General features: G+C 40.7%; 1 protein-coding gene across 1 annotated transcript in view; it reads right to left on the bottom strand.

Moving 5' to 3' along the window:
- Positions 1 to 19359, bottom strand: part of kif26ba (kinesin family member 26Ba) — a 116654-nt gene that overhangs the window by 73355 nt on the left and 23940 nt on the right. The window contains exon 6 of the mRNA XM_034680875.1: positions 4955 to 5656. Within this exon, the coding sequence (XP_034536766.1) occupies positions 4955 to 5656 (702 nt within the window). The remainder of the gene's footprint in view (positions 1 to 4954; positions 5657 to 19359) is intronic.

The following is a 19359-nucleotide window of genomic DNA, read 5'->3' as shown; positions in this document are numbered from 1 at the left end:
TTTTAACAGTAGTTATTTTTAGTTCATAATTAGTGACTGTGTACTCTAAATTACCAAGGGAATTACATTTTGTCCGCTTGTACACTGTACATGGAGAGGACAACAATAATCATACCTTGGACTCTTGGTGCTTGAAATGTTTCACTGACTGTTTTAACACATGTTTAAAAGAAGGAACAGTTTGGGTTTTGTGATGTTAGGTCATATATATCTGTTTGATGCTATCACTGTGACTGATCCAAGAATGATTCTTGGGAGACGTGATGAGTTTTTAGTCACTCTTTCTTGTTCTGTCTGAAGCTGTGTTTTCTATTGTGCCAGACTTCCTGTGGGAAGGAGAGAGGTCCCAATAAATAAAAGATATGGAGGTTGTCACCTCTTAGACTGCTGAACCAGCAAGATTTTAATGTCAGCAACAGTAGCAGACAGGCCGCCTCTGCTCTCCGGCTACCTCTGCATCCTTCTTTTCTTTAATGCTTCTATAGAGCTGCCTCTCAAGATGACTTTAATGGTGACCCTCATCAGTAAACCAATTAAATCCTTGAGGATCTTATCAGTATTTTTTCTTGGCAGTGACTTTTATGTATAAGACAGTATTTGTCATAAACCCTCACTTTTCCTGCAGCTGCTGCACATCTGTTTTCCCTTTTACTTTGATGAACAAGTTGGAAGAGATTGGTCTGTATTTGATCATTTTAAAACTGAATACACTTCTGAAAGTTCTGTATCCTAGAGCAGAAATCATTAAATGTTTTGTGATGCACAGCAGTAGTTTTCTACTAAATCCAATTCTTTGTCCCAAAAACAGACATGCCCTGCAGATGCTTAGTATTTGCTGTATCGATGATGCCTCAGTGCTGAAAAAAAAAGGATCTAAAATGATAATAACAAATTCCCTCTCTCTTTCCTGTATTTCACCTTTTCGATACATCTTTCTATTTTCTTTCCATTTCCACTTCCATTCCTTTTTTTCTGATTCCATCGCCATACACAGCTCTTTCCCCTTCTCCTCCCCCTTCTCCTCCTCTCTCTGGGGTGAGTCTAAACAGTGGTGATTTATTATCCTGCTCTGTTTCTCCTTTCCTGCTGAAACACCATTACTGTCAAAGTCACAGAGCATAAACACTCAGGCTCACTTCACACCAACTATTATAGCTGAAAAGATGCAGAAAATATAGCCCATGTATTTGTTCCGTCTGGGCAACATTACTGCAGTTCATTTTTATCTGACGGCCTTAATAAGTCTGTATAAACTCTTGAGCTGGTCCAAAATGCTTCTGCATGAACACTGTGAAGAATAGGGAAAATAAATTGTTCCTCCCTTAGTACTGTTTCTATTGGTCTCATGAAAAATAGAAATTAAAATTTAAGAGTCTTCACGCATATCTTAAAAAGCTGCCCTACTACTACTACAAAATATTGCCCTACCTGAATTAAGGCCTTTTTATGCTGCGTAAGGTCTTCAATAGAAGTATGAGATGTACAGTCTTTAATTATCTGGCATTTCTCCTTTGGAATCCTCTACGAGTCAGGATTCGAGACAGACACCCTCTTTACTTTTAAGAGTAAGATTAAAAGCTTCTTTTTGACAAAGCTCAATGGTACTCCATGATTCTACAGCAAGCGTGTGCTCCGCAGTGTTGTGCAAGTTTAAGCTAAAAGTGAGAAAGCTCAAAGTTCAGTTCACATAGATTAAAATGAACTAGTTCTCATTTATAGTTGATTATTTTGAATTTTGAACTAAGTTCATTTTCCAAAATATGAACAAGGTCACGTACATATATTTTTAAGCTGTGCCTAATTATTTTCTGTACATCCTCACATGCTTCAATCCCTAGCCCTCAATAACTGACATTTCCTAAACCAAATGAATATCGGCTGTAGATTAGCCATGAGCCATGCCGAATACTTACCAGGTGCCGTAAATACGACTTTGGCTGCAATAAAACACAGAGCTCAGTAACTCTCAGCAACTCTCGATACCTCCCAGTAAGTGAGCGGCTGTTCACTGTTTCTAGAGTAAGCTAAACTCACGTTTCTGTTCATGAGTTACAATTTGAGTCATTTAGTTCTCTATTCACCAAAATATGAGCACGTTGATGAATGATCAGTAATTATATTTCTGTGATTTATTACTATTGTTATTGCTATTGCACTTACTCACCAAGCATTGTACACTTTACACATCATGCAAACACAGATCTAAATGCAGATAAAGTCCAAGTCCAAGAGAAACATGATGAAAAATAATAGTTACAATTTTTTGCAAATCGACTGCATAAGACTACTCAAACACTCATTCTGTAAACGAATCCAATGCTCTAGATAATTTTAACACGACCACTGTGATTCCCACAAAGGAACACCAGGCTACTGCATGCTCTCAAGCCCAAGATCCACAGGATGCGTCGCGTTACGTTACGGCTGCGCCGCTCACGTCGCAGCAAATAGGTTCCCATTCAAGTCAATGCTCTAGAGTCCACAGGGCGCGCTGCGGCGCGTCTCAGCTCCGTCTCTGGAGCGTTCCGCCGCGCCGCTCTGCCAGAGATACGCCGGGAGTCTATTTTCGCCGCTCCCCGCGCCCAGCACGCGTCAATCGACACAGAAATGATCGAACTATCCCGGAAGTCAGGCACGAGGATCGTATGCAACATCCGCTCACTTTCAAAATAAACACCATGTGCAAACACAAGATCGTAAATTTCACCACTTCTTCAACATTACGTCATAACCTGTGGCATCGGGCCAGACGTCAGTCTCAAAAGATATCCGACACCATGGACGAGGAAAAGTTTATACTGTGTTGTTCTCGCGCGTTTTGGAGTTCTCGAGGGATCTTGAGTTTCCTGCTCCGGAGTGCGCGCCGCTCCAAACACGCATCCTATGGACCAGGGCGAAAGCCCCGGGACGGAGCAGAGACGTGTCGCAGCCGTAACGCGGCGCACACGCATCCTGTGGATTCCCCGAGTTAGCCTAATTTATTTCTATCCAGAATAACATAATGAGACAATTCCAGAGGTTGTACAGAGTAATTTTCACCTACAATGCACCACCTTTGTGTCTGAATGAAGTCATGGGCTGAATAAAAATAAAAAAGGGATTGAGAAACAACAAGACAGAGAAGGCTGGTGATTATGAAGCAGACTCAGTGTGAGGAAAGAGGGAGAAATAACAGGCAAAATGGAATGAAAAAGGCATAAGCATTAAGTAGAGAGTGTGTGTGTGTGTGTGTGTGTGTGTGTGTGTGTGTGTGTGTGTGTGTGTGCGCGTGCGCGTGTGTGTGTGTGTTTGAGAGAGAGAGAGAGAGAGAGAGAGAGACAGAGAGAGAGAGAGAGAGACAGAGAGAGAGAGAGAGAGAGAGAAAGAGAGTGAGTGGGTGAGTGAGTGAACAAGAGTGTAAGAGTGAAAGGGTACTGGGGGTATGTGACATACAGTCCCCAGAGTCCTAATTATCAGTGTATGAATTATTACATCTGTAGAACACGTTCATACACACATGTAACATACGCACACATTCTCACACCTCTGGATCTCTCCTGCAGATGCAGCTCTCCTGCCTCCCTCCGTACACCTCTAGTCCACATGTAACCTGAGGCGATATTTCGCTCCTGCCATCTTCCTTTCGTGCCTGCTCTCACTCTCTCTCTCTCTCTCTCTCTCTCCCTGTCTCCTGCTCAAACCTCTTCTATTATCTCTGTTTTCATTTTGAGACACTACACTGACGGTTGCATCCAAAATACTAAGTATTATGCCTTAATCCAGCCAAAATTTTATTTCCTTTTGATGAAGTAAAAGCATTCAAAGACTTCTAAACTAATTATTGTGTCTTTGTGTGGGGCTCTTCCTTGTAAACGCTCTTAAGGTGCTTACTCCATTTGGAATGATAAATGTTTGATTGTCCTTCTGACACAAATTAAGTTAAGGGTTATGGAGTACCATAACTTTTCATCAATGAATATAAAGGATTTGCCTTATACCCTAATTTGTTATAGCCCAATTAATGGCTGAATTTAAACTGTTCATTGCAATTTATCACATTTCAATCCCATGTTTAAAATTCCATGATATGCATTTCAGATCAGTTTTTAAGTACATATTGATAACATAAAGTAATACCTCCCAATGTGTTTTGATTTGATCACGTGAATAAATTAATTTTACTTCATGATCTTGACTTTTAGATTTATTATCCAAATCACTGCTTCACCAGTGTGGTCTGAAACCATGACTAGAGGTAAGAAACAGCTTCAAAGTGCTAATTCTGTGAAATTTGTTTTAAAAGATAACACTGCAACAGTAAAGCATATGACTAGTCACAACAACATGAGGACATTCCTAGACCCCGATCTTCCACAACGTTGACTGGTCAGTGGCTATCCATCTAGCAAGCACTGTAGTTAGTTCCATTCACAGGTTTCCAAAAATAGTCCGATAAGCCACGTATATATTGTTAGCTTCTAGGGGCAGCTCAAACTCAAAGTACTTGATACTATTTAGCACAAAGTGCTTTTTTTTGTCAAGCCATCTGGAAGATTTTAAAGAGAAATTTGCTGTTCAAAAGCGCAGTGGTGTTGTTATATACCATCACAGCGGCAGCAGGAAGCATAACTACAGTGTGCTAAAAGGGACAACATAGCATGTGCTGGACGTGTAAAGGCCGACAGCCCCAGTTCAAAATATGCAGTATGTCTTTCTTTTTCTTAGTTTTTGGTGTCATTCACATGCTTACCCCAAAGCTATTGCTTTGAGATCCTATAGGTAGGGTTGGAGGGTACACCTCTAAGCTGTAGAATCATACATTCACGTAGCCTATTTCAATTGGGCATAACCACGTAAAACAAGGACTGAATGTCGGTGGAGATAATCTTAATGTCCTCATGAGAGAAGAACTCCATAGTGTGTGTCACAACAAGGGACACACAAACACAAACACACACAGCTCCAGCTATCATACCTGGTATGGGTAAAGTGTTACTCCTCCATTGGTTCTGTTCAGGTGCTGATGGGCCTGCAGAGCTGCTGCACTCAGTACGGCTCCACTCCCATTACTACTGCTGTTTCCACCATTATTGCTGGGACTGTTTACTCCACTCACTGGCTGCTGTTGGGCACTGGCTTTTCCTGAACTAGGAGACCCATTCCTTCTGTCCACAGCACCTCCTAGTCCCAGGGAGCTAGGTTTGGATCCCAGTCTGTGTCCTGGGCCTTGAGGTTGAGCACAGCTAGACGTTTGCCCGGCAGAGGGACTCCCATGGGTGGAGTTAGATGGTCCGTGGCTCGGACTGGGTGTTTGGGTCTGGCTTGGGCTCGGGGAAGGTGACTGGGAGGATGGGTGAGGAGGAAGAGAAACAGCAGCTGCCGAAGAGGAGGATGAAGGAAGAAAAGGAGGAGGCCAGTCCCGTGATCCGGGTGCTCCAGAAGCTCCAACTGCACCAAGAGCTCCTTGAGATCCGTACCGTCCAATCAGGGATGTAGGAGAAGAGGTGGGAGACAAATCCCACTGGTCTAGAGTGAGGACCATGCGTACAGCTTCCTGTTTGAGTTGAGTGAGGTGAGTGGCACAGACATCACAGCGGCTGTCACGCTCATTCCATGCACGCCGAGAACTGTTGGGCACCTGAAGCTTGTCGTGCAATAGGAGAGAGAAGGAGGGATCCTGGTAGGAAAGAAAGAAAAACAGAGAGATAGGATTAAGAAACGAGAGCAATAATAGGGATGAGAAAAACACTGAATGCAACAAAAGAAAAGAGCAGAGGAGAGAAGAATTGATAGATGTGCTGAAAGAATTATGACCTTAAATATCAATAGAAAACCATAGAAATGTTGCCTTATAGTCCAGGGGAGGACATTGAAAAAGACACACACACAAACACACACTCACAAACTCAATCACACCATATCCTCAGGGTCTAAAGGGTAAGAGTGACATGGAAGCTAGTGACACAGAGGGTCCCCTGCCACTAAAATGAACAACTGACCTTCTCCTCTCTCATCCTCATTCTTCTCTGTTTTTTTCTCTGCATGTTTTTTCTACAGTGCAGGCTGACATTCTGTGTGATAAGTGCATGATGTGACTTTGCACCTTTGTGAAGCACCTCTGTGTTACTATGATGAAAATACAATAGATGAAAGAACAGCCATTTTTTCCTTCATGCTGGAGGTTAATTGCTTGGCTATCAATTTATTACACAAAGTGAGCACTTAATTAATTTCCCATTAAGATGGGATTTAAAGTATTTGATGGAGAAACAATGGCCCAGTCAAGGTGACATGAACTGTTTCTTGTCTATCCATGGCTAAAACAGAGTTAAAAAAGCAAAAAACAAGCTGGTACAATGTAACACCTAAGCTTATGTTAGCTGAAACACATGCCCTGATATTTTGAGAGTTTTCATAGTCACGACTGCTTAACCACCTGTTGATTCTCATTCTGGCTCCTTCCACACATGCACTGCACTCCTGAAAATTTTCCAACATTGTCTGGGTGGGCTCCATTTGTGAACACAAACACAGAACTTAGCACTTTATTTTTTTCCTGTGTGGAGTCAGGTTGAGTCGCTGTGTGAATACAGCATAAACAGCAGGTTGGAGCAGTGGAGTTTTGCTGCCTTATACTCGTTATTGCTAACATTGGTTGACTGTGAATTATTTTCTTTAATATTTCTTTGTTGTGGTAAAAAATGTAAACATATAACGGTGACTTTGACCCAGAAACAATCACCATTATTGAAATCTTCTCATCTTTCTCCTCCTGAACACACTACCTGATCCCAGTCCAGATACTCTTTCATTGAAATTTGAATTTGAACTTTTTTATAATAGTTAAGGATATCACAGTTTAACTTAGCTAAAATACGCAGTCTGAAACTGATGCGCTGCAAACTTTTTTCTAATTTTAAACTCAAATCTTTGAGGTATATATGTGAAAGGCAATTCCAGGAAATTATTAAGCCCTTAACCCTCCTGTTATGTTGTGGGTCAAATTGACCCTTTTTAAAGTCTATCTTAGGCAATATGTGCCTTCCAAACCAGCTAAATGCAGCATAAAAATCTGGGCAGCATGTGACAGAAGAGGTGGCTTGTTAATTTATCAACATCACTTTATAAAAATAATAATAATAATAATAATAAATTAAACACAAATCTATGTCATGTAAAACTATTGTATTTATATTTAGGGTTTTCCAATGTACAATAAAAAAGTTTTAACATGAATTTTAATGAAAAACGAGTGAGTTATCCTCATTGAACCATGATCTGTGAGAGTTAAAGAACACCAATGGACCAAATCTTGATTTAAATGGTTAGTTATGGAGTTAAAAATTAGATTTAAAAATTGGGATTTGTTGGGGTTCTGACACTTTTGGATAATTGAATATGCCCCAGGTCAAATTGACCCAGGAACATTATTGCTGTTCAAGAGAAACAAACCTAACAGGAGGGTTAAAGTGATAATTGTCTTGTCAGTGGTATACTCGATACTTATACTAGTTAATAGTAAGTGCATTAACTACAGGGGATCCTGGTCAGCTCTGCCCCTTTGTAAGGAAACTGTCCAGAGAACCAGAACAGAAGCTAGGCGACCAACTGCTACAGACTGGGTGAACTCTGCCATGCATTTTAACAAACTCCATCCCCAACAGTAATGTTGCTGTAATTGTAAAACGCTCTGGAAATTTTTCAGTGCATGACTTTGCCATAGAAAGCCCTGTTGTTTTTACACTACAAATACATGTCCCTTGACCTGCAACTCAGTGTTAAGCTTTTCAGGTCTACGATGTACAGTCAACTTGACTCTTGTACAGTACACTGATAAAAAAATTTATTAGGGTTTTTTGGCATCACAGTTTGACACTCACTGTTGACAAGTACCTAATACAACCCAACTTAAAAAAACTCTACCACTTTAGTGTCCAGAAAATACACAAACTCTTTAAGGAGTTCAGGTGTGAAAGGGGCTCCTGTTAGTTAAGCTCTTTGTCTCTCAGTCTAATGATAGTTTTCTCTATCCAGGATGACTGGCTGAGTCACTGTGCACTCTTGTTCTGCAATAAAGGCACAATGAGTAGAGGATCATCCTTCGTAGTGTGTGGTCATCACTGACTGATCATGTGTTTTCAGTGACATATAATAATAGTGTTGGAAAGCCTTCCAACACACAGGATTTAGAGTCTGTTTAATGTGTGTTCCTGCATTGTAACTGGTGTCATTTTGTTGCCTTTGTGCAGCCCAATGCTTCAACTGTTTCTCTAATGTCATCACTGTTATAGCATAAAATATTTCTAGTGAGTGTGGCTAAACTACAAGAGATGTTGACTGCATTGTTATCAATGTGCTGCTCTGCTGCCAATGTGCTTCTAAATTAATTTCAAACCGTTGCTTTAGGACACAAAGATGCCTTAAGAACTAAAACAATCACAACACAAGCACCAACATTCTAGTAATGTGTGAAAATCACAGCAGTCAATAGCTGAAGTGCTTACACTAGTACATGTATGGATGTAACAGAATATTGTTTGAACTCAGGCAGATTCCCCTTCCAACATTGGCTATCACAAACCACTAATTCAGGCTTCTAATGTTGCATTAAGTATCTAAAAAGGAAGCATATCCTTTCAAAAGTATCCCAATTTTCAGTTAATATAGTTCCTTCAAATTTTTTTTAGAAGAGTTCATCAAGCAATGTGAGTGTTTACTTGTGAGTTAGCATTCATAGTTCAGTCAGACAACTAACACTGTGATGGTTTGAAAGTTTTCTTACAACAGCAGAATATTTTTTGTCTTAGGCTTCTAGGCTCTGATCTTATCACCCCTTGGGGATTTATTTTACATGCAAAAATTGGAGGAGTGATGAGATAATGAGTCAAACCTCCCACCTGCCTGCTCCCATAGTTGGGCCGCCTGCAGTTGCAAGGTGGTGGGGATGAAAGCATGAAAATACACGACCATGCAGGACTGTATTGGCAATGACAGTAGAAAGGTAAAAAATATATAATATTGCAGCTAAAACAGACCCCCAAATTGTGATGATAAATTTGTCAGGTGACAGTGAGAATTACCCATGTCAAGTGTGAAATCAGTGCTGCTCAAGTTGTCTTCCTGACTTAACTCACAGGTATCACTCCATTTTAATTTATTGTGTCCAGAAATCTAGAAGTTATTTCAATTTATTTCCACAGTTATCTATGTGCATGACTGAAATTACATTTACAGATATGTGTTCTGCATGTATGAGTGTGTGCACATGCAAGCATTATAGACTAATTGGAGCCACTGGCTTGGAGCAAACTCCCTTTCATGTCTCTGTGGTCTAAATATCAAAGTTAACATACAAAACACACACGCACGCACGCACGCACGCACGCACACACACACACACACACACACACACACACACACACACACACACACACACACACACACACACACACATACACACAGATACAGATCTATGTCTGAAACTCATTTATACAACCGGAAATGGTTTTCCAAATTTCTCCACAACACTTCAACACTATCTGATAAAAGATAATTTCATATAAATAGTTTTGAGTCGAGCTTTGTTCAAAACCCCTTCAGACGGATGATTGGACCAGTATCACTGAGAGTGTGAGTTTTATAGGTGTAGCGTGCATGTTATCAGTGAGTGTATGTGTGCTTTGAAGCCCTGTACTTCAACCAAACATCTGTGGTAGGTGCTGCCCACTCACTTGACAACTGTAATTACCTTCCTGTTTTCAGCCAGCAACAACTATTCTGTAACACTAACGCCAGGTATGTGAGCAGGGCCCTTTTCTGCACAACTGATAGTTACAACTGGTATGGTTATGTGTAAAACAAACATGTTTGTTAAAATGTAGAAACCTCATCTGCACAACCACTCTCTTAACAGCAATTTCATGCCATGTTCCTCTGTTATTCTATGCACTTTAATCCATAGAGATGACATGTAATCCTCTCCTGAATAGCTGCTATTGGCACTTCTGCATCTGAAAATCAAAGACATTAACATGAACAAAGTATTGAGTGGTTAAACCACTATTTGATAATGTCATTTTGTTTGGTGAGTGCATTAAAAAAAAACACATGTTGATCCATTCTATGAGAAACAGGAGACACATCTCTTCAAACTGTTGCAAAGCATGCTGGGACTTAAATATATCGGTCTATCATTGTAGGGATGAGGTTGTGCATGTACAGTATTAATCAAAGTGATAGGAGAGCACTCTTTGTCTGGTGAGGCTTAATCGATACATGAGTTATGGAGATGCACAATTTGAGTGTGTGTCTTTGTGTGTGCGTGTGTGTGTGTGTGTGTGTGCGTGTGTGTCTGTGTGTCCAATCAATACACATTTGATTGACACAGGTTGTCTCTCAGCAGATTTACGCAATCAGATATTTGCACTGAGAGAGAGATGATGGATAGATAAGCGGGATGAAAGGGAATAGCAGAGGGCAAAATGGGTCAATAATGAGAGACTGACAGGTTGAAAGGAGCATTTTACATAATTTACTGGTTGTTTGGTTAATACAATGAACAGAAAAACAAATGATTGCGTTACAATTTTTGCGCCACGATTAACAGCATTGGGCATGTTCTGAAGTGACTGATTAGCTAGTCGTTAAGGCAGATAATTAAATCCAGGCTAACCAACTAGTCAAAAGGTAAAACACTGAGAAAGCAGCCACAATTGAGTACAATTTATTTAACACTGCTTAATCACAGATGCTGCAAGTAGACAATGTCACTTTAGCAGATCTAGCATCAGCATTTGGTCTTTCTGGCACCTACGTAGCTGTGAAGGTAACATGCTGCTCTAGTCAGGTGGTCATACACCAGTTTAATCCATAGACTGAGTAAAATATGGACATAGTATCCGTGACCTCACCAATCGGTTTCTGAAGAGCTGTTTTGAGGCCAGTCGGCGGCGGCAGCCATATTGCTGCTGTCGAGCCAGTGTGACTTAAAGAGGCAGAGTTTGAGCCTCCTAGCCAACAGCTACAGTGTTCCTGCAGGCAGCTGTGCCTCTCATTGGAAGACTCGTGATCCCAATATCTTCGAAATTTCAGCGTTAGAAAAAAATTCACCCCCTCACAATGTGAGCCGATCAAGAAATGAGCTATCCAGACTACACTACTCTTTTGTACCAGGCTGTAAACATGTTTATTTCTGCTGTAAAGATCGGCTTTTTCCCATTCATGTGTATGTGACTTCTGGTACTTCCTGAAGTACTCAAGCGGATCCTCGATGAACTGCAGCTACACTTCCGCATTGGACTCATGTTTTTAGACCAGAGGTTGCCGCTTGGTTTAACCAGACTACTGTACATACAACTTGACCTCCATTTTCTAGATCAAAATATTGTCAGACCATGGCACACTATGAGCCATCTTCATCTGTGCTCATTTAGATCCAGGTAGTAGAGCATTATTAGCATTATGGCAATAAGCCGGAATCCGAGCTACAGTCCCTGCTAGCAGTGGGTGTCTGCGCTAGTCTGTTCTGACTAGCAAGGGTGATGGTGTTTAATGGTTTTGTTCACTAAACAGGCACATACCTAGTATGTATGGCTGTATCCACACATGCACAAAACTCCTAGAAAAACTCCCTGAAATTTTCTGGGTTAGCTGCATGTGTGAACATAAACAGCCACATTTTTCATCCTAAGAGAGTGGGCAGGGTTATGACCTGTACATCATGCGACCAAAGAGCACGTTGAATTAAAACAGCCAAGACTAAAAGAGTATTTCCAAGATGAGCACAGCAAAGATGTCTGCACACCAATCTGTTTGCACGAAGCACTGGAGCTTAGGTTGCCATCGCTCCATGCCGCCATGTTGTATACATTACAGTTGGGCTCTGCAAAATGCTTTTGTGATTCATACTCCCACCCATTGGATAGCATTGGGAACTTCACTCTGTGTGGAACATGAACATACAGCTTAGGAACATTTCGAGGGTCGAGCTCCTAAAAATGACTAGGAAATTCCAGGAGTGCATGTGAAAGAGGCTCATGTGTATGCAGACAGCCTTGTTGGTGGTCCATATGCTAACAGTGGAATCAGAGTCTGTTTGCAAGCAAAATAGAGTGAACGTAACATACTTTCTGCCAGACAAATACGCCTCTATCAATAACAAGGCTGTTGCCTCTCCGCGATCAATACTCAGCTTGTGTGTGTGCTGTTGATGTGTGTGTGCGAGTGTGTAATTGGGTGTGCAAATGTGTTCACACAAAGCAACTTTTCATCTAATAGGAAAATGCAACCTCTCAGAGTGAAAGCTGCCTGCTAGGCTGTGTCAACAAACCACAAGACCACAAGATACACACACACGCACCTCCATACACAAACATGGCAAGAGCTCAGTCCTTGGCAAGCATCTGAGCAGTGTGTGTGAGTGTGTGTTTATAGATAAAGACTACCTTGTTAAGCAGGCTAACGAAGTAGCGTAACTGATAGAGCAAGATTTTTCAACATATAAATACTGTACACACATACGACACATTCATACGCCTAGCTATAAAAGACTCTGTACACATACACACACCTGGCTGCATAAAACAAGCCACTAGTGTCTCTCTCTCTCTCTTGCCCTCTCTCTGTCTCTCTTACACACACACACACACACACACACACAGACACACACACACACAGACACACACACACACACACACACACACACACACACACACACACACACACACACACACACACACACACACACACACACACATCTTGCCTGCAGATTGACAAGCATGCAAAGAGAAAGCTGAGGTAGGGCAGATTTAAAATGAAGTTGACTAGTCACTATTGTCACTGCATGTTCAATAATCCTGCTTAGCTGCAGGGTTATGACACATTTTCCGCTGCTTGGTATAAAATTTTATTGCATCCAGAAAATATGTAACACCATTGCAACTACATTTTGCCAAACTACAAAATGACAGAGTAGGAGGTGAGTGCTGCAAACCAATGCACATGCGGACTCACAAGCCAAAGGTGTGTGTGTAAAGAATTTAGGGGGTAGTCCTGTGTTTCGATCAAGCGGCAACCTCATGGTGGTGAAAATAGAAGCCAATGGTATAGTGTGGAAGTGTGTCCACTTAAGGCTGGAAGCCTGCTTCAGCCCCAGCCCTTCACATGTTTCAAGATTAACAATGAGTGAGTTAGAGTCAGAATTTCAAATATGGCGACCGCCATCTTTAGGCATTAACGCCTCTTTAGAAACCAATGAGTGATGTCATTGAGGCTATGTCCATGTTTTAAAAAGTGTATTGTTCAGACATAAATGTTGAAAATATGGAACAGACACAGGGTAATGGGTGACACGTGTGTTATGCTGCAATATACAATTTTGTCCCTGATTTGATCATCAATGTTCAGTAGAAATGTCTCAGTAATGGTAGTTGTATGTTGTCGTTTTCCCATTACTTCTCTGTCATAAAAACATGCCATATTCTTGCAATGGTCGATGTGTGCAGTGCAGGAAAGAAGAGTCATTTTCTGACTTTCAGTTACTGCAAAACATGTTTGGGAAGGATAAAAATAAACCATCCAAAGGAAGTAGTTGAGAAACCATCTGATCAATACCAAATAGTGGTTCATGTTTGGAAGGAAATGGATAGGACAGAGCTGCAAAAGTTCAGATAAAATAACTTTTAATCTTTCTTGGCTTCTCTCAAGTCTTATCTCTTTGCTCTTTGGTGTTTGGTCCTTGAGATGAGGGCTTTGTTGTTCCAAATTAAATGAGATTTGGGGAGCGGCCAAATTGCCTGATTAAAAAAACAGGAAAAAGAAGAATGGTCAGAGAAGTGTTTTAAAGAAGAGAGACAGAGTTACTGGGTATGAATGTACATGCACAGATTCATTTACCGTATTGAAACCATGGACCATAACCATATAAATCATTAACGTGGTCTCAGTGACGTCACACATTGTTTTCTGAAGATGTATTAGGAAGCCAAAAGATGGTTATCGCCATACTGGAATTGCTGGCTCAACGTTGCTTTTGATTAATTTAGATACAAAGAGCTTGAGCTGACCTGTGCTTTAAGCGATCTGGCAAACAACTCACCCACCTGAGAGTCCTCTCAGCCATGCCTCTATTAATGCACACTTATGCATAACTCTTAGCCTTAATATAATCACAATGAGTGAGCTATAGAAAATTCATTTTTCAAAAGTTGCTGCTTGATTAACACTCAATAAAACCAAATGAGGAGGGTTTTGAGGTAACTTCAGGGACAGGTCTGGGTTTTCAGCACTACATAGGTGGTTCACATCTTACTAAGGTATATCACCATGGTAGCAGGTTATGTTCAGGAGATATTAGTTTGTATAAAACTGCCTACCCACCGATCAGTTCACTTGATCGTGGAGCTCTGAGAGCTGATCTTTAGGGGAGGAGGAAGGGAGGACTCTCATCTGGTATGATTTTAGCCTGGCATTGCCGGGCCCATCAGCCATCTCATCATCATTTTCACTGGCAGGTCAATTCACTGCAATTTTCATCAAAGTGGATGGTCTGGTGATGCCAGGCTAGTTTGAATTTACATATGAAAATTATTAATGAAAGTTAGTATATTAACTATATTAACTGTGCTTTCCTGACATCATTCATTATCATGGACTTAAAAAGGCAAACATCACAGATTGTAGATTTAAAATTATGCATACTTATTGCCTTTAAATGTTGTCATATTACTTTTATCATCTCCTTACCCCTTCATTTTATCCATAGATTGTATAAATAATGAACACAGTATCCATGACGTCACTCATCTGTTTCTGAAGTGCTGTTTTGAAGCCAATCGTCAGCAGGAACCATATTGGATATGCTGAAGTCAACCTAACTTCTGTCGAGCTAGTGTGAGGTAAAGAAGCAGGCTTTGAGCCTCCTCGTCAACAGCTACAGTGTTCCCACCTGTCAATTAAGTCAGCTGTGCCTCTCATATTGGAAACCTCACAATCTTAATATCTTCGAAATTGCCACATTTTTAAAAAATTCACCCCCTTGTACAGTGTTTACCGATCAAGAAATGAGCTATCCAGACTACACTCGTTTTTTTGTACCAGGCTGTAAACATGTTTATTTCTGCTCTAAAGATCTGCTTTTTTGAATTGATGTGTATGTGGTTTCCGGTACTTCCAGAGCCAGCCTTAAGCGGACACTTCATGAATTGCAGTTTTTAAAAGCTTCCGCATTGGCTTCAATTCTCGCTGCCGGAGGTTGCCGCTTGGTTTAAAATCGTCAGGACTGCAGCTAAAATATTACGTCTAAAACTATCATACACAGCACAAGAATAAATCAGAGAAACTAATTAGTTTAGGGAAAAACAGTAATTGTTATTGTTGGATTTTTTGCACACTTATGGTGGAAATGTGATATAATACGTGTTAATCTGTTCATTCACCCTCTGTTTTTATCTTGTTTATCCTTTCTTCATTCATTTTATAAATGCAGCTGTACTGATTTTAGTCTGGATTATGTGTTTAACTTTTCTCTTCCATCATACTTTTCTCAATGTTTGTAAAGCATGACAATCTGCTGACAGTAACATGTTAATGTCTATTATTGGTCACATGTTGCTTATATCATCTTGTTCATGTGAGAATGTCACAGTAACTCTGGGTTGATTTATCAGGTTGGTAACCAGCATGATGGATTGCTTTGTACGATATCCTCTGTCAGTGTTAGTAAAGCCAGATAACCAAAAGGGGTACCCGGGGTATGTTGAACACATTTCATTGCATGGGCCTCTACACAGTGACACACAAACGTGCACGCTACTGTCTGTGCCCTCTCTTTGACCCTACTTTTGTATTCATGTTTCCACTTACGCTTCCTTTTTATTATTTCCAGCTCACAGCATGAATACTGCAGTTTGTTTACAATCCCCTATAACATGCTCTCTCTCTCTCTCTCTCTCTCTCTCTCTCTCTCTGTCTCTCTGTCTCTCTCTCTCTCTCTCTCTCTCTCTCTCTCTCTCTCTCTCTCTCTCTCTCTCTCTCTCTCTCTCTCTCTCACTCTCTCTCTCATTAGCATGACATTATGCTGCCAGATAAGCCAGAGTTCAGTTCAGGCAGAAATATGGACTCATGTAGAAACCTAATTAAAGGCAGTTTTATTTTCAAGTCTTAAATGTATTTTACAGCATCAGACACATTAAAGGAGTATTAATATTAAAACACTATTCAGAAAGCCTATATGTTAGATAAAAGGTCTCATTCTGAACCTTTTTATTTCCTTCTCTCCTTCCCTTTCTCCTCCCTCTGTGATCGTCTCTTTGAGGCGTCTCTTCACCTCTGAGCTCATCAGTATTCTGCAAGTGACTCAATCAGTCTCAGCACCACAGACAGTCTATGAGTGTGTGTGATTCATTTCCTCCTACAGGGGCAGACAAACACAGCCGCAGCTCTGCTGTGTGAGAATGGAGTGAGTGACAGAGGAAAGAGAGAAAGCAGAGAGATGGGGACAGCGCCTGGGCTAACTGAGCAGTGACCTCAGAGACTGTTAGTGTGGACACAGAGGGATGTTGTTACTAAGATTTGATAAGAAAAGACAGCTCAGCACCGTTTGTTCCTTACTTTTTTGTGAGCAAGTGAACTGGGGGTAAAAGGGTTCATGAAAATGGGCTGTCAAACACAACAAGACACATCCGTTACTCACTCACACATGTACACAAACACACTCCCTGGCTATCACTGCCTGGGGATTAAGCCATTACTGTGACACTGAGCTGCATGATTAAAACCCACTTCTTTTATCTTTCCCCTATTTTTAAACCTCTGTTATTTCTTGTTTCCATTATTTTTAGCACAGGTTCAAAGAATGACACAAAATATAAAAGAAAAAGATGGCAGATCAGAGAGGAGAGGAAATGACAGACAAAATCCCTCCACAAGAAGGAGACAGAAAGAGCACGTTGTTAGTCAGTTAAATCTGAGATGATACACTTTTATCGCTGTGTGTGTGCGAGTGAGTGAGTGACTGTAATCAGTTCTAGATGAGTGACCGGGAAAGGTAAACCCCCCCCCAATCTCATTTACCTCCTCTCATCTCTCTCCTCATTCATCCCCCCTCTACCTGCTCCTGTATACACACTGGTATTTACACACACATATTTCTCAGCAGGTCTGGGATCAGTGAATTCATGCAGAAGGGATGCAAACAGTTGCTTGCACCTGCTCTAACAGGACTCATACACACAAACATGCACACACAGAGACACACAGGAGCTCACACACACTGTAGATGAAGAGTGTCACAGAATGATAAAAGATAAAGGGTTAAAAATTAAAACCAGGAAAGTATCACTGGAAAAAATACACAGTGTGTGTGTGTGTGTGTCTGTGTGTGTGTGTGTGTGTGTGTGTGTGTGTGTGTGTGTGTGTGTGTGTGCGTGCGTGCGTGTGCGTGCGTGTGCGTGTGTTTGTGAGTGAATAGGTGCGTTTGTCAAGCACATTGGAGGCCCATGATCTCCCATTGCTGTGATGATAAAGAATGACAGTATGTGTGTTTGTGTTTGTGTGTGTGTGTGTGTGTGTGTGTGTGTGTGTGTGTGTGTGTGTGTGTGTGTGTGTGTGTGTGTGTGTGTGTGTGTGTGTGCGTGCGTGTGTGCGTGCGTGTGAATGAGTAAGCCTGGTGTCTCTTCAGAGGCAAGGTCAACACCACAGAGGTTATAAATGACATCACACACATTAAAGACAAATGTTGCACTAACAGAGGTCAACTACAGGTCCCTCACTATCACTCTGAAACACACTCTGTCACTCTTAGTGTTTGTCTTTTGGATTATGATGTGCACTCTTAGGACAGTACGTCTGCGTTATACATGCAAGTGGCCAGATTTGATTTAGTCAGCTGGAAACAAGAATACACATCTGTTGAAAACTAGATCAAGTTCCAGCTAATTCCATTTAAACAAAGTTTATTTATGAATTTTTCAATACAATAATAATAATGTACAGTGATGACATATACTGATTAACAGAATCCCCCACCACCCCCACCCATGGTAACATTAAGAGGGAATACAACTTAATATCAAAACCTTACAGTGGAATGAAATAAAAACAAATGAATAAATAATAATAATAAAATAAATAATATGAAATACAATATATAAATTGAAATAAATACCAAAGTTAAGAAAGTGAAATGTTATGGGTTAAAACAGTACACTATTATCTAGGGCATACACAAGCACTGAAACATACAAAAGAGGGGAGAAGCCGCATGAGCCAAAGGGGCATCTCAAGGGTCCTTCCATTTTCATATGCCTCTTATTGCTTACATTGACATGAAAGGTTACTCATCCACAAAATTATCAGAGCTTAAAACATCAACACGACTCAGAAAGGGCTGCCATATCAGTAAAAACTTGTTAGCTGATCCCCTGACAGTATACCTTATCTTCTCCAGAGCTAATTCCATTTAAGGCCTAAGATACACACTGGACTCTTATTTGGCAAAGCACAATATTACAATGATCATGATTCAACATCGGAAGAATTACTAATGTTAAATGTATTGAGCTAACGCTGGAATAGATATTTTAAAGTGCAAAGTCAGCAGTATGTATGCGGTTTATAAATCTAGTCTACAGCACAGAACCAACAACACAACTGAAGAAGCAATTTCTTAATAATCCCAGTAGAAAATAATCAGGTGATGTAGCTATAACCCTGTAATGCTTTTCCAAATCAGATGCACTGCAACCCTTTCAATCAAACTGTCATTAGCAGACGACAGACTGACCTCACCACCAGTCATCTTTCACAAGAAACATCTCATGCGAGTAGATTTCAATGTGAGCTCTTCAGATCAATCATTGGTCATATCTGATATTTTTACCTGGCTATTTAAATACTTGATTCTGATTGTTCAAACCCTAATACAACTGCAATTTATTTATTGACAGCAAAGTTCAGCCTGGGACACAAATCAATCCATGAGGTACTGCACATTTCCCCTCTGCCTACTGACACTCTAAGCTTTCTGTATCTGTAAACATGGAGGATATTTTTGATATTGCCTTTTCATTTATTTGGAGAGCCCACATCTTTAGCTTCGTGGTCAATGATTGAGCCGTCACCAGCAAAGAACTGAAGCAGAGAGGGGGTAAACAGCACTAAAACAGAAAGGGAGGTTAAAGACGCAAGGAGCTGGATGACAGACACTTTGACCAAATTGAAAATGACTGGTGTGAAGCACAAGTGCTGCAGTCATAAAGCATCTGTTCAAAATGTCAAAATTGATACACTAATGTTTTGACTTGAGCAAGAATGAAAATGTCCAGTTTAACTGTTTAATCATCATCACAGAAAAGGGACTCATATTTCGCCATAGAAGGTGCT

Source organism: Notolabrus celidotus, chromosome 3, assembly GCF_009762535.1.
Source record: "Notolabrus celidotus isolate fNotCel1 chromosome 3, fNotCel1.pri, whole genome shotgun sequence".
Lineage (NCBI taxonomy): Eukaryota > Metazoa > Chordata > Actinopteri > Labriformes > Labridae > Notolabrus > Notolabrus celidotus.
The sequence above is the reverse complement of the archived record's forward strand: the minus strand, read 5'-3'. Positions and strand labels throughout refer to the sequence as shown.